The 15,436-nt window shown below is 35.4% G+C and overlaps 1 protein-coding gene across 15 annotated transcripts in view; it reads right to left on the bottom strand.

Annotated features, from left to right (window-relative positions):
• Window positions 1–780: 780 nt before the first annotated feature.
• Window positions 781–15,436, bottom strand: part of LOC124179077 (ras GTPase-activating protein raskol) — a 224,979-nt gene continuing 210,323 nt past the window's right edge. For 11 of the 15 annotated variants that reach the window (XM_046563114.1, XM_046563106.1, XM_046563110.1 and 8 more), the window contains 8 exons: window positions 13,105–13,391; window positions 11,423–11,755; window positions 10,418–10,822; window positions 9,983–10,149; window positions 8,875–9,887; window positions 7,191–7,725; window positions 5,970–6,094; window positions 781–4,215 (listed from right to left, as the gene is read on the bottom strand). In XM_046563114.1, the coding sequence (XP_046419070.1) occupies window positions 3,942–4,215; window positions 5,970–6,094; window positions 7,191–7,725; window positions 8,875–9,887; window positions 9,983–10,149; window positions 10,418–10,822; window positions 11,423–11,755; window positions 13,105–13,391 (3,139 nt within the window). In that variant the 3' untranslated portion in view covers window positions 781–3,941. Of the gene's footprint in view, window positions 4,299–5,045; window positions 5,081–5,969; window positions 6,095–7,190; window positions 7,726–8,874; window positions 9,888–9,982; window positions 10,150–10,417; window positions 10,823–11,422; window positions 11,756–13,104; window positions 13,392–15,436 lie in introns of those variants that run through there. The other 4 variants (XM_046563108.1, XM_046563109.1, XM_046563112.1 and 1 more) reach the window with 4 other exon arrangements.

Below are 15,436 nucleotides of genomic sequence, written 5' to 3'. Positions count from 1 at the left end.
GTTTTTTTTTTTCGAAATCAGCGACCCAAGAAACATTCGCAGTATGAATTTCTAAAAATTCGTACCATTTTTTGTAAAAAATATCCGCCGTTTCGGGTCCGCCATTTTGAATTTCGCATTTTTGCATTCATTTTCAAAATCAGCCAGCCAAAAAACTATAAGCATAGTAATACTAGCAATTTTCACTGAGAAATATTTGAGTTATTAGTTTTGACCAGGAATTCGGGCTTTTTGACCACTCTGCGCCGGACGTAACACTACAACATTCCATTTTTGAGCATGTGCCATATCGTTTTGTCTCATGAAATTACGTCGATATCTGAGTTTACGACGATAAATTGATTTTAGCTATTTCCAAAATTTGTCAATTTTTTGTAAATAATATACAAACGCCTTATTTTTTGCGATTTGATGATAAGAAATTAACTGAGAGATTAAATAAAGATAATTAGTATACAAGAAAATTTTTCAGCTGTGGATTCTCTAGGGATAACAATTTGGATGGTTATTTATCGAAAATGACAGTACATAATTGTAAAGGGAACAATATTTATTCATTCTATTGCAGTTTTTGATTTACTATTGTTGTGATTTGTACCCATCCAAATTGGTCAACACTTTAAATAGGGAGAACGTCCAACAATTGGTATTTCGTTCCTCATTTTGATCAACTTCAATTGTACCGCTTGAGTCTTTGTTTCATATTTTCTAGCTTTCACGTTTCTTACCCTTGAGGCCGAAATTCTGCGGGATCGGGGTGAATTTTATTATAGCAGGTAATAATCGGGGTGACTATAATCTTGTTTATTTGTTCATAATATCCATGATTGCTGTATCCGTAAATCTAAGTGAAGATCTATATTATACTATTACAGATAGTATGCAAACTTATTATTATACATACTTGAAAATCATTTATATTAAATAATCATTCGCTATTACATTCGTTACATTTAGTAAACAGTGTTTATATATTAATTTTACGATTATCAATGTTGACTGGAGAGTATAATGATTTTACACGAACGCAAAGTAGAAAAGAACGAGTTGTGAATAAATTGTAAACAGTAGAAGAAAACAAAACTGTACCCCATCTCAACGTACATAACTGGAAAAAAGTAAGACTAAATAAATATAAATAAAAATAGAACAACTCTCGAAAATCATCGCGACGTATTTATTAGATTAATAAAGATAATGTTGTACTAATAGAGAAGAAAAATATAATACTTTCAACGGAACAAGCAAAATCATAACTCTGTTACGCACGTTGTAGGTACAATGATCTCGTTATAGTTGATATAATTAAAATAATGATAATTATATAATATAACAAGGGATGGCTGTTAAAGTAAAACAATTAAATAATTATTTGTATATTGGACATAAAGAATATAATAATCATAATAGTAATAATCTATAAATACTACAGCAATTATTAGATACAAAGAAACTAATATCTATACATAATGAGAGAATTTTATACAATACGAGCTCTTTCATCTTTGGTAAAAACTACAAAATAAATAACCTTGTTTGGGGAAATTTACAAAATATTTTTTCTTCATCAAGACGACGAAACTTCACTAGGAGACTGCCAAAGCAATTATACGTACGAAAATGAAATACTTGAGTGATCTACAAGATCGAATATACTGAAAGCACAGTTTATGCAAGCGCATACATATAAGGTTTTAGTACATTCGATAAGCTTTTTTGACAATGCTTGCGGCATAATGAAGTAAGGTCTTTTAAACCCGAAGTATCGCAACATGGATGAGATGTGACCTATTACTGCTTCAAATTTATTTGCCATTGCGATAATCATGCCCCCTAGAAGACAAATATCATCATTTCACAAGTTCATAAATTACAATTATTTTTACTGGGTTTCAAGTTTTACAACAGATCTAAGCAAACCAAATTATTCAATTGCGTTTCGTAATACGTGAAAGCTAGGTCTCATTCTTCGTACTTCGTATTTCAATTCACATAAGACTGCGTTAAGAAACTTATGTGATTTGTAATATACGAACAGAATGAATCCCCGACACGTAACTCGTATCTTCATTCTATTATTACATGTAACCAGACACAAAAAAAATCCAACTTTTGAACTACCAACTAGGGTTATTTACACAATAGAATATTTTCAATGTGTTTCAACCTGTCTGGTCACCTTACAATAGAACCACGCTTGAAATTGTTGTAGACATGAAAGTAGTCATAATTATAATTGTACACACGCACACAATACAGTGTCACAAATTATAGATAATACTCCGAATAATAATAACAATAATAATAATAATAATAACTATTATAGAATATAAAACCGTGAATTAACTATGACTACGTCAGCTTTCGAATCGTGCAAAATTTATGTACTCATACAATATACGTCAAAGTCACAAATGATGTTTCATCAAAGAGTCAATTACTATTTCATTATCTTTGACTTGTTTCTATCCAATTTTACTTAATGATGTGAATCTTTACTATGGATAATCAATTACTTATGCGTATATTATACCTATGTAGGTACTGTAACTATGTATTACTACCTCTGGCAATCTGAACGCTGTTTTTTGTCCCTTTTTCTGTCATTCATACTGTCTCAGAAATAGAATTGCGTTAGTCAATTTAATGTATCATGCTATATCGGAGTGCGTTTTTTGATCTTTCATGCAAAATAACTCGAAATGCTCGTTGTTTGAATTGATTTTTTTACACATAGCAGAGGCTGATTCGATCTTCATTACAATGATCCGATGATCAGTTTATAATATTACAAGGTCGTCATTATTTTTATATATGTGTATATATGTCTATGTATGTATCAGGATGGTCCTTCGCGCTTTGTTTCACACCTTTTTGTAAACCATATTTTTTATGTTTAAGGGACGTTTCGGAGGTTCTCGGGTTCGCTGGTCACGAATCTGGAGTCAGAGTCATGGAACATAGGTATTAGATACGTATGTACCACCGTGCAACAACGGGTTAATCGGGTTGTTTTTGAATTTTGATGCTCGCAGGGGCTTAAATGCTTGAAATTGATACGAAAAAAATTGTGGAAGAAGAAAACTTTGAGACTATGAAGATTGTACTTCAAATTAGAAACAAAATTTTCATGCAACAATCAAATTTTCTTATTGCACAGTTCTAATTGTTTGTAAAAAAAAAATTATGAACATATTATTTAAGTCACAAAATTATTGCTATGAATAGATTTGATCTTGAATTGTTATGTAGAAAACAAATTTCAACTCAAAATTGTTTATAATTTTTTCGTAAACAATTGCAACGTGCAATAAGAAAATTTGTTTACTGGGTGAAAATTTTGTTTTCAACTTGAAATACAACCCTCATTGTCTCAGTTTTTTTTCTTAGGGACACCCTAATACATATACATAATAAATATGTATTATATACATATATTATGTGTATTTATGTGTATATTTATGAATATAAATAAACTAAACAACGCTACTTACAATAATTTGACAAAAATCGTTTTTCTATATCAAATATTTATCTCTATTTTCAATGTCTAATATCTAAATAGCCTCTACTTCGCTCCTCGTGAAGGTCAATGACGCAAGTACTAATTATATTGTGTCAAACGTTTACATAGTTTGAAAAACAAAACCTACGATCAAAAATCATAATACAAAAAATAATATGAAATAACAAATAAAAAAAAAAAAAGGAGTTGAAAGAAAAAACCTTCAAAATCACTAAAAAAAATGGAACCGCTACGATATTCAGAGTTAGGGATAAAACTTTGCAACGGTAGAAAAGAAAACTGACATTTTTCTCACCAGATTTAATTATTAACCACAGAATTATTATTTTATATACTCAATTACAACTCAACCTAATTTGTATACAATATGCAATTCGGTGCTCAATGTTAACAAGACATTATCTGATTTAGCCATTTAACACGATGAACTCTTCAGTTCGCTAGCAATATCAGCAATGTTTTGAAGTAGAGCCGTTGCCTCATTTGTGGTCTGGGGAGTGGCGTTGTATCGTTGATTTAGAGTACTAAGCGCAGTTAACAATCTGGTGTTCGACGTTATGAGGCGAGAATTGGCTGCATCCAGTGCAGCGATCTGTTGTTCTTGCGCGTCAATCACGCGCTGTTTGAACGATAATTTTGCTGACATTTTTTGCTGTTCTCGTCGAAGTTCCTCCTCCACAGTGATCAACCTTCAAACGAAAAGAAGAATTTTCCGGTGAGACTCAATATCACGTTTAAAGTTATCAACCAGATCCAAAGCAACTTAAGACACCTGCAAATATTCGTGTTGAAAAAAAGACAGGTTTTAATAATCAAGAATGCTGAGAACAGAAGAAGCAACTTATGGTAGTACAAAAAAATTTGTTTCATATGTCGACCAGCCTTTTTAATGCGATTCCAATTCAAATTCACACAGTGCGATTGGGAATCATGAAAATTTATCACGACTTAAATGTAACTGTATCAGTTAGTCTCGACAAATTATGATTTGCAATTTCATATTTCGTACAATTCTTCGTTGTTTCTTGTACGATGGCAAAGGAAAGGCGTATAATTTGTTTGGAGAAAATTTTTACACCCTTGGATTGATATCTTTACGCAATACTTCTGACATATCTGAAATACAACTTGCAATTTGAGTAATCTGTATTTTTGAAGTTATGGAAGAAAACGCCTCTCTGTATTAAGCTACTTTCCTCTACATTGTTGTGACTGTTGAATGAACGGACATGCAATCTTATGCAAACTGAACATAAATCGTCATGGTGAATCGGTGTCGATGCATTACATGTAAGAATAATTCGTCCAAATTGGAACTATCAGAGTATTCGGACATATCCGTGACGTCAGTCATCCGTGTATATCAGAAGAATGATACGAGAAATAGATATATTTTGAAAAAGAATAATGTGGTGAATTGGCGAGTGACGATTGATATGGTGGAGAGTGAGTATCAAAGCCTGTAGTGATTGTGATGTACGTGAAATGTAAGAAGCTTAGGAATATAGATAACTCTTACACCAAGATCCAGATCAAGCCAGAGTATACCAAATGCAGCGGATAAAATGCACAGGAACACACAATGAATTAAATATATTTATAAGATTAATTTCATAGAGTGAAAGTATAGGAATATGACGGTGTTACAGATATGCGACTGACGATTTGTATAGTCGACATAAATTTCACTATTGAATCCCCTGCAGTGAAGACAATCCAAAAATATATGATTGTCGAAAAATCGATACATTGTATGCTGACTAAAGTTCTGAAGTGGAAATTGTATTCGGTTTACTGTCTGATCAAAAAAAGTGACTATGAATCAAAAAGTAACGAATTATCCGTTTGAAAGTTGTAATAGAAGGAAATTTAGTTAAATATAAACAATACCGAAGGATCGCATTATTGTATCATTTTTTCATGCGCAAAACATTCGGTTCATCCAATTCTTATAAAATACAGTTAATTTCATTCCCATATGATTTCTTTGGGTGTTACCCAAAAACCTTCACATGGTGAAATCGGTACTATTGTGGAAGATTTTGCTAAAAAAAAAATGCTTCCTCACCTGCGTTACAGCAGGTTTTTGATTTGAATTAGACATAATTAGCCAGCTTCTTGAGTCGAACAATTTCGATACTAACGTACATTGCTAAAGTCAGTTAACATCTATTTTTCCCGACGTTCGGCATCGTTTTCGTCAAAGCAATGCCAAGTAATTGCAAATTTGTTAGTCTTGACAATTTCTTGACCAGACTGCAGACCCGATCTTCACTTGAACGCCAACATTGTGGAGATCACTCGTAATGTGAGAGAAAAAACTAATTTCAGAGACACCGACAGAAGACGTACAATCATCGGAAGCTGAAGGGCGATGGGTAAAGAAACGGGAGGAAAAATTACGCTCGAGCAAAGTAAAGGGCTTATTGCGGCAGCAAAGTACCTTGAGATAATGCTCTTCATCTTGGAATCAGGCACCGGGCTGTCTACATCTGCGTCTTCAGGAGTTCCTAAACGAGCTCTCAGTCTGTCTACGCTGCTTTGCAGCCTTTCGATTTCCACCTCGTACTGGAAATTAATAATTGACGGAGCTTGTTAGTTACGAAAGGTAGCTTCCACATGTAATATTTTATACTAATGAATCTGTCCAGGTAATGTCGTTGGATAAATATGTTCCGTATGTTAATTACAAAGGACAAATGATTGACAAGTTGGTGATTTGATAGTGAATACTGATTTAGAGAGAAATAGAATAACGATCTTGAGTCGTTTGGATTTAATTTTCAAAATGTAACCACAAATTTGTTGATGGATATTGGTAGATATCTTAAGTATTAACTCTGCTGGAACGGATGCACAGTTGACATTTTACACCCCGACTGCTGAAAATTGATAGCCGCAAATCAAGAGTATTTTCAAGTGACTAAAAATGCATCACTGTTGACAATTTTCTGAAATGATATCATTATGTTTAAATTTAATATCCTTTATTGAAACTTTTTTCAATCAAATGAAACAATGAATTGATTATTTGCAGAAATAATAATTCGAGATCTGCAAACGCAAGTGAAAAAGTAGACCGTTACCTTGCATGCAATATTTTGAATCAAAACCATCAATTCTGACATAATGTGTAATATTCGTTTCACAAAACGTTGGCGTTAAAATAAAAACCATGCTTTCACTCCCTGGTTAATTACATTTGAAGATTATTATTGATAAAACTTTAATGTTTTTCGAGCTTCGAATCTATGTTGGTTTTTTTTTTTTTTTTGAATGTTATTTACACTGTATTTCAGCAGTGAAAACGAAATATGTACCTAGTAGACTAGAATAGCTTTCAAATACTGGATTTTGTCCCAAATCATTTTAAACGACGCCTAAATTTTGCCATAAGCTTTATCAATAGCAACATGGAAACAGTCTACCTTCGTCAAATATATCAAATAATGATTATCATTTATGAGAAAACTGTACGAAATCCTTCAGATACGTAAGACACTTCCATCAATCTGATTGACAAATTAATACGAGCATTTCAGCTCAACTACAAATTAATCGAATACCACTAGGAGTTACAGTAAAAAAATAAACCAATCATTCGTCCAAAAGAATAAAAGTTTGGAGAAACAAATTACTTCTACAAATTGATATCGAAATTTACCTGATCGATACTCTTGTGGCTTCGGGATTTGCTTCGCCTGGTAGCACAGCTCTCTTCTTCGCTGGTATCGGACAAGTCTCTAGTTGAGTCTAGGGATAACCGCCGTCTCAATTTGGGGCAGCAGACACCTTGCGGCTGGTCAGAGCCCGTTCGATGCGCAACAGCGGCGTACCGCCATTGTGATTGGCCATTCCTTGCAACATTTCGTATCGGTTGTGGCGGCGGAGATGGGCTGAGGTCGACACCTCGAACTCCCTCGACTCCACCCCCTCCGTCCCGTTCCTCCGAACTGGTACTTCCTCTCCTTTCGTTCCTCCCGTGCGTCGCTTCCAGGTGATAAACTGGATTCGCGAAAGCCAGTGGTGCAGCATTCAGTATATGAGCATTGGCATTGTTGCTCAGATCAACGGGACTCGAACTTTGACTGTAAGCAGCAAAACTCTGGTATCCTGACGATGCGACATTACTCAACTGTGAGATAGAGATTTGCGATCCCTTCTGAGACTTTGACTCTGATACTTCGTCATCGGCGTACCTGTATGAGAAATTACGTTAGTAGGAGTGAAATCCGAACACAAGATGCTCCATAGTTACAGGAAAGGACGTGCGTGTCATGCGGTAAACAGAGAATGAAATTTAGAATTGAGGAGGAATCGGCTGAATCAAAACTTGGGAAAAGAGAAGGAAACTTATCAATCCATTTACGTAGACATGCAACACATAATTTTGTTATCATTTAATTTTCATGTTTTTAATCTATTTTTTCTGCTATGTTGCGTATATGGAAGAATTATTCCAAATTATTTCGCATTTGGGCTTGTCCCATTGACGTTGAAATAAATAAATAAATTAGTAGAATTTTTGAAAAATCTCTAGCTATGTTAGTTGCGTGGATGATGGTGAAGACAAATAAAGTGACATCCCAACTATGTAATAGAAATAATTATAAGAACATTTGAATAACACAAGCTACAATGTCAACAATTTGAGAAATGGTTTCTTAATTACAGAAACTTGAAAATGAACGAACTTTGGTGTTCTCAAACCAATCTGAATGATTTTCGGGCTCATTATGCTCGCTAACTGAATTCCCAAGAATTGTCTCGAATATATGCAAGGAATCTTACTTCAAAGTATAGTTAAGACGCGCAAATATAATTGTGATGAACTACTGCTGAACTGTATTTATAGTAATCGATTTTTATCCACTCTACAGGCTACTATAATTCTTAAAATTTCTTTCAAGCGATCTTTGGAGATCTATGTGTGAAAAATATGAACCGAAATACATTAGAATCGGATCAAAAATACCACGGTTTAATCATTTTAAACTTTTTAATCATAAAACTTTTTCTTACAATATTATACCTTAGCTACTTTTTTTCGAAATGGCACAGATTCGTTTGTATTGCGTAGTACGGATGATGGTTCATTTGTGTTTCCAATCATTGACGCAAATACCACTTCTGGAGATTTTTAAAAGGGATTTTTCTCTTTTCCTGACTTTTAGTTGAGACAACAGGTCTGATTCATACGAAACTGTTAGTGATCATGTACAAAGGATATGTGATTAGCAATCCAAATTTTCATTATCAAGTTAGCAACAGTTTCACGTGCGCGGAGACAAAATGACATTTGTAAGCAGCGAAATAAAAAATATAATCAAAAGAAACGTATAAAATACCTGAGAAGGTCCGAAAGCTCGTCAAGATTTCCGTTAGTCGGGACTGTAAGGCTTGAGGTTTTCGAATAGTTGTTGTTCGGCTGATTGATGGACAGTGTGACGTGAGGATTAACATTAGCGTTAATCGTGGTCTTCGATATGTTGTTGTAGTTTTGTGCCTGGTTGGCGTTCTCTTCCTTATGACAGTGTGTCTTGCTCCCCGACCTCGATACATTGTAATTATGATTATAATTGTCCTGATCGTTGATATCGAGACTCTGGAGCCTGGCTATATTGTGCCGATGGTGCTGCCCGATGGATCCGTTATTACTAACGTTACCATGCGTGTTGATATTGTAGTTAGAATCTTTGAGATTCGAATGGCTCTCCGACCTCATCGGACTCGTCGGATTATTTTGGCAATGGTTAACATTCGCCAGGCTGGTGCTAGCCGTCAGTCTGTAACCTGGTCCGCTCCTGTTCGAGGTCAAGTGCCTGTGTTGCCTGGCCATCGGGGTTGGGGATCGAGAGACAAAGGCTGTTGATTCCAATGGATAATCGTCACCACTTATCTGCAGCTGGAGTTTACCATTACCGGGTAGATAAGCGTTTCTGGGCAGTGTCGCTGCACGCACAACATTCGGACTGCGAGAGCTGTTGTGGCCAAGGGTGTTCGACTGCATTACTTCGCTGCCATCTCTGGAGGTACCATTCAGAGTGCTGTGATTACTAATGGTGGACGTCGCCGATATAGACAGGTTTGTGTTGCTGTTTGCAATCGTTGGATCATTGTACCGGAAAATGTTGTTCTGCAGATTTGGGTATCGCGGAGTCGTTGGCACTGAAGAACTTGGCCCTGGCTGCTCGAGGGCCAGCGATATCTTGTCGAGGATTCCACCCAGCTGAGGCAGAGCACTTATTGCTGATCCGCTCTCCCTCAACAGCGAATGCAGCAGGGATAATTGCTTGCCAAGGTCTATGTTGCCTTCGAATTCCAATGAGTTATTTGACGGAGCGTCTTTTGGTAACGGGCTCTGAAATCATTGTAAGAGAGAAAAAAAAGCTGGTGTGACGTACTGACTGGTAAAAAGAGAAGGGGGGACATATTCGACAGAGGAAATCAACTCACGCTTATCAACTGCAAGAAATTTTTCATCGCTGAAGCCTCTCGCTCCAAGAAATCATTCATGAATTCCATAAAGTTCTCTTTTCCTTGGAACCTTGTGAAATTTGCTAATGTTTGCAAAGTCTTTGCTACCAATGTCAAGTTCCTAGCAGCCTTCTCGTTTGGATGTTCTGAAAAAATACAAGACGATATGATTTAATTCAAGTGCCAGAAATGTACGAGCTTTTCAAGCTCATAAAATAGTTATTCAAAGCATACGAGTAACACATTCCAAATTCAGAAATAAACTTTTGCATTTTACAGAGCGTCAAAGGTCTTTCGTTACTCAGGTAATAATAGTTAACCTCCCAAATCAGGAGACAATAATAAAAAGGAAACTTCATCACAACTGATTTTACTGTACGCATTAAAGAGTGAAATAAAGCAAAATCAACTCACCATCGGTGATTTTGAATAGAGAGGGACTGAGAATGGCTGGACAAAGGAACCGGAGAAATATGGAGGCTGATATCAGATTGTCAGCGATATCGAGGCGACCCATCTCATTGAGACGTTCTCTGAATATTCTAAAGCACTCTCTCAATTCGACTGGGAAGTGAGTGTGACTGGCCAATATTTTGTTCCAAGCAGTTTCTACCGCCACTCGAAGATTGTGCTGTTGCGCTTTAAGCGCCGCAGCGGAAGCCACCTTCAGAGGATCTACCTCGCAGTCTCCACCTTCAGCTGCACCTCGTACAGCAGCACAAAGAGTTTTCTGAAGGTATTCATCCCCTGTCAACTTCAGATACGCTTCCATTGCTTTGGTTGCTAGCGAATTACCACGGAAAGTTAATCTTTCGTCATCTGAAACACAAAAAAGTAATTTGGTAAGTAAATTAAGTAGTGCGTATAGAATAATAAGGAAATGATTTTATACTGAGAAAAAGGGCATTGAGAATAAAAACAAAATACTTTAACCTTAATCTTTTAATGATACTAAAATTGTTTTTTTTAACATGTATATTACTTGAATTGTGAGTGGGCGTCTGATGATTTTGATTTTCAGTGTTATGGAACCAAAATCTATACGATGTGAGGGTAAAAATGCAGGAAGATTGAAAAATTAAAGGGTTATAATACAAAATGATTATAGGTAGAAGGTCTAAATGTGGAGAAAACAAATTGTAGGAAGATAAAGTATAGAAATCAAAAATATAAATACAATAGAATTCACACAATTCCAGACTTTGACTCGATATACATACATTATTTTTATTCATTGGGACAACTTTTAGAGATTTTGACTTTCTGTAGTTTCAGCTTTCTAAGTTTTGATTTTTCTACGTATACTTTGCCTTTCTGCGTTATATTTTGAAGGTCTACGAATTACATCAGCATTCCAACTATATGCAGTATAGTTGTTTCTTATTCATTAAAAAATGTCCTGACTAGATTTACACTCACCGATTCTATGGATATCCATCATGACTAGATCGGCGAGAAACTGTGGTGCCTTATTCTCCTGCTGCATGACAGCTACCAAAGCAGTAGCTATATCCTCTTTTGCTTTAACGCCAATCACAGGCTCAAGAGCTTCGCAGAGCGATCTGTAGTCGTTCTTCAAGTACTCCAAAAAGTCCTGGTAGACATGGACCGGTAGAATATCGACCGATTGAAAACGACACTTGACTCGTAATGCTGGCGATTCTTTCAGCTGACCCTTGTCACCAATCACTTGATACCACTTTTCCGTCACGTAACGAGAGGTCACATCCTTGACAGGAATTGTCACCGATCCTGAAGAGTATATTAATTATAGAAGAGTTCAGATATCAATTTCTTATCGCCCAGAGTAAAGATAATGAAAAAAAAAAAATAGCAGCTTCCTTTTTTGGTTTTTAAAACCAGTATTTTGTTGAATTTGTTTACTTTTATGTATCAAATTTATCATTCTCAACTAGTCATCAGGTCGTGGTTAGGTAAGACTGCATGTTCTCAATGTCATTCGAGACCTTCGTGAATTTACTAACGTTCCAGAAAGCTGGTACTTTGTTTTTGTCAACGACCTTCACTTCTTCATTCATTGTTTTCAATTTTCGATCAGTAAAAAAGAACTGTGCGGAAACATTTAAATGTGACAAATGTATATACAAGTGCGCAGGTTAGCGATTAAACTATAATAGAAATATTTAAGATATCGAAGTACCATAAATCAAACCACGGTAAAGAGTAAGATAAGAGGCAAAAAAAAAAAAATTAAACAAACGATCACGTTTCGGAATTCAAAACAAATGTCGAAAGTTTTTAGAGTGTCTCAAAGTTCATAGCTCGCATTCTTGCCTGCGGTGTAAACATTTCATAAACTTTCCTGGTAGAAATTTTTGTATAGGAAACTGAAATCACGAATTTATGATTTTTTCTGAAATATTCTAGTTTTTATAGTAATTGTTTTTTATAGTAATTACACACAAAAAAATTATAAACATCGGTACAGCTGTGTACTTCACTAGATTTTTGCTTAAAAAAAATAATGATAAGAAAAATGAAAGATGAGTTATTGTTTGGATCAGTCACATATAACTCAAAATGTTACAGTAGATAGTAATTTTTTCAAACATTCAATATACCCAGTAGTTTCGTACATATTTTCCGCAATATTAAACAACACATGTCTGAAAAACATCACTATTTCAAAAATTTGAACGAAATTTTCGATTTGTCGTGTTGGTCACCCACATCTCCTACAACACCATTTATACCTAAACAACATACCATTGTAATCTCGAATATATTTCAACCACATCTGGAACGAAGGTTAATCAGTTTTAAATAAATTTATGGTAGATTACAATTGTATGTTAATTTGATTAAAATAGCATGAAGGATGAAAATGGGCAACAATTCGTAAATGACGTTTGAAATAAATGAAAATAATTCAATAGATATATTATTGTCATTTAAGAGTGTCGAAATGACTTAATGTTCAAAGCCTTGTTTAAAATAGGAAAGTCTGATTTATTTTTCGAATCTCAATAATTGAAATAGATTTCATTCAAATCTGTGATCTTAAGAAAACATCTTTTACCAAGGAAGCATGCTTTACTCCCTAGTGTTAAAAAAATGATGGTAACTAATGTCCAGCTCACCGATAAGTACGTTTTTGTCTTTCTTCTTCTTCCGGTCAGCCTCTCTGTAGAGATTGACGTAAATATTGTTGACGGCCGGTAGACGAGGTAGATCGAAGTAAGCACCCCAGAAGCATAGTTCACCCTTAAGTTTGGAAGTGGTCCGTGCGTAGAGGCCAGCATCAAGCGAAACTTCGCAAAAGTATCGTTTCTTCGAGGGTATGCCCTTCACTTCCAGGAGCCATATTTGCAGGGAATTATCCGTACGTCTTTTTTGACCCTCATCCGGATGCACGGACTTCCGGAGGCTGCAGCAGATAATATTTCGAAACAAATTAAACGGAGGAATTCAAATGCATCGCAAAATAGTAGAATAAAATTAACTGTAACAACTTAAGGAAGGGACGAAGATGAAAAATGCAGGGTGTACTATTGGGAATGAAGATGTTGCGCAGAATACATCTAATGGTACAAAATTGATTATTCCAACCGGGCCATATTTAATCATAAAAGTCCTCCTACGTCGTAATTTTCGCGGTGTATAGATTCAGTGCGCAAAAACTAAAGCTTCACAGCTTGCGCTGAATCGTCTGTACATTCGTATGCTTATAATTGATCTCAAGAGATTCCGAGACATAAAAATATGAGTTCTAAAGTAGCGGACGTAGGGGTGTGGTTAGAACAATATGGCGTCGAAATTGGATTAAGACCTGATTGTTTCACCTAAAATACAAGACTACAAAGAGACAGGAAATGTCTTGTAGGTGATACAATTTTTGTTTAGTTACATTGAATCAATACCGAATGACACATATATATTAAGAAATGAGATTTTCATATAGTTAAATGTGACCCAAATACCGTATTTTGTAGCCACATAGAACATGACTTGAAGTCGTCAAAAAAGCAAAGATGTTTTCTTGGGGTTCAAAAACCTGTCATAAAACACCATTGAAACGTCTTATATTGTTTGTAGTGATATTCGGCCAGTAGATGGCATCCTTAGATATATTCTGGGCCCCGATACAAAAAAGTACACTTGCCCGCAGTGATTCTGAGACAGCCAATTTTTTGGACGTATCGGTTACGTTGACAATCCAGAATCAACCCGCAGCGCTACCGCCAACCACGAATCAGGCTCAATTTTTCATGTTATGTACGTGTTATGTTATGTTTACAAAGATTGCGCTTGTTTCGCGGCCGGCCGGCGGTGGCGTTGCAGGCTAATTCTGCATTATCGGGGTGAAACTTGCATATCTAGTGATTTTAGTAATTTAACAGAAGAACGCTCTTCTCAATGTCGGGAACTAATTGTACATCAGAGTTTCTGCTGTAAACGCAAACGGAAATGCTAAGCAGATTTGAGATTGATTTTTGCAATTTATGCCTCTCGGAAAGTTCTTCGGTACTCTACGTACGAGTATGTTTGAAGCGGAATACATGAAATATTATACAAAATAGAATTGAATATTTCGAGGTTATGTTGACCTGACGCCTCCGCCTTACGCTGCATCGAATCAAGTTCAGTTTGTGTATTCATTTTCTACTCCTCCACCCTTGGTCGTAGCTGCATTAGTTGCAACAATAACTATAATATATGAGGTACGAAGATACGTATTGTCTTCTTGTTGTACAATCCCAGACTAAAGTGACTGAAATTTGAAATAGATGAAATTTTTCGGTTTACGAATATAAAATATGCACCATAGGCACTTATATGTTGTAAAGGAATACAATGATGTTACCGAACATGTTTCTTCGGCTCCAGATATTATTGTATTAGTTAATTTTGCTATTTTGTGACGGTTGACTGAAAACTTTCGGACATGAATTTGACTTGAATCCAACTGTAAAAAAAAACCGTCGCCCATATGAGACATATTTGATGCATATGAAGCATAAAACGATAACTAAAAATGCATAAAATATACTATTAATCATTAATAAAGTCGTATTTTCACTTGCATGACTTTTTAGAAGTCAAAATAATATGTCACTGCGATATTTCGTTATTTTACAGTTGGCCCTACTGCCACGCGGTGAGAAACTATGTTCAGCATGCACATCGTCTCTCTCTCTCACACTCTCCTCAATGCCGTACGCGCATCCCTATGCGCATCACCCCCTCTCTCTCACTTTGACAAACGAAACGCGAACTGCAGTTTGTTTTGGTCATTTCGCTTGCTTTTTTAATAAATAATTCGACAACCGCTACCGTAACCCCCCATTTTTTATTTTTTTTATTAATATTCTTTAGTATTGGATTTATACACACAAAAATTTTGGATAAAATCTGAATGTTACTTCTATTTTTATTTTATTCACAAATGCAAAAATATGCTGTTACTCCATA

Source organism: Neodiprion fabricii, chromosome 3 (genome assembly GCF_021155785.1).
Source record: "Neodiprion fabricii isolate iyNeoFabr1 chromosome 3, iyNeoFabr1.1, whole genome shotgun sequence".
In the NCBI taxonomy this organism is placed as follows: Eukaryota; Metazoa; Arthropoda; class Insecta; order Hymenoptera; family Diprionidae; genus Neodiprion; species Neodiprion fabricii.
Note: the sequence above shows the minus strand (reverse complement) of the source record. Positions and strands in the feature narration are given on the sequence as shown.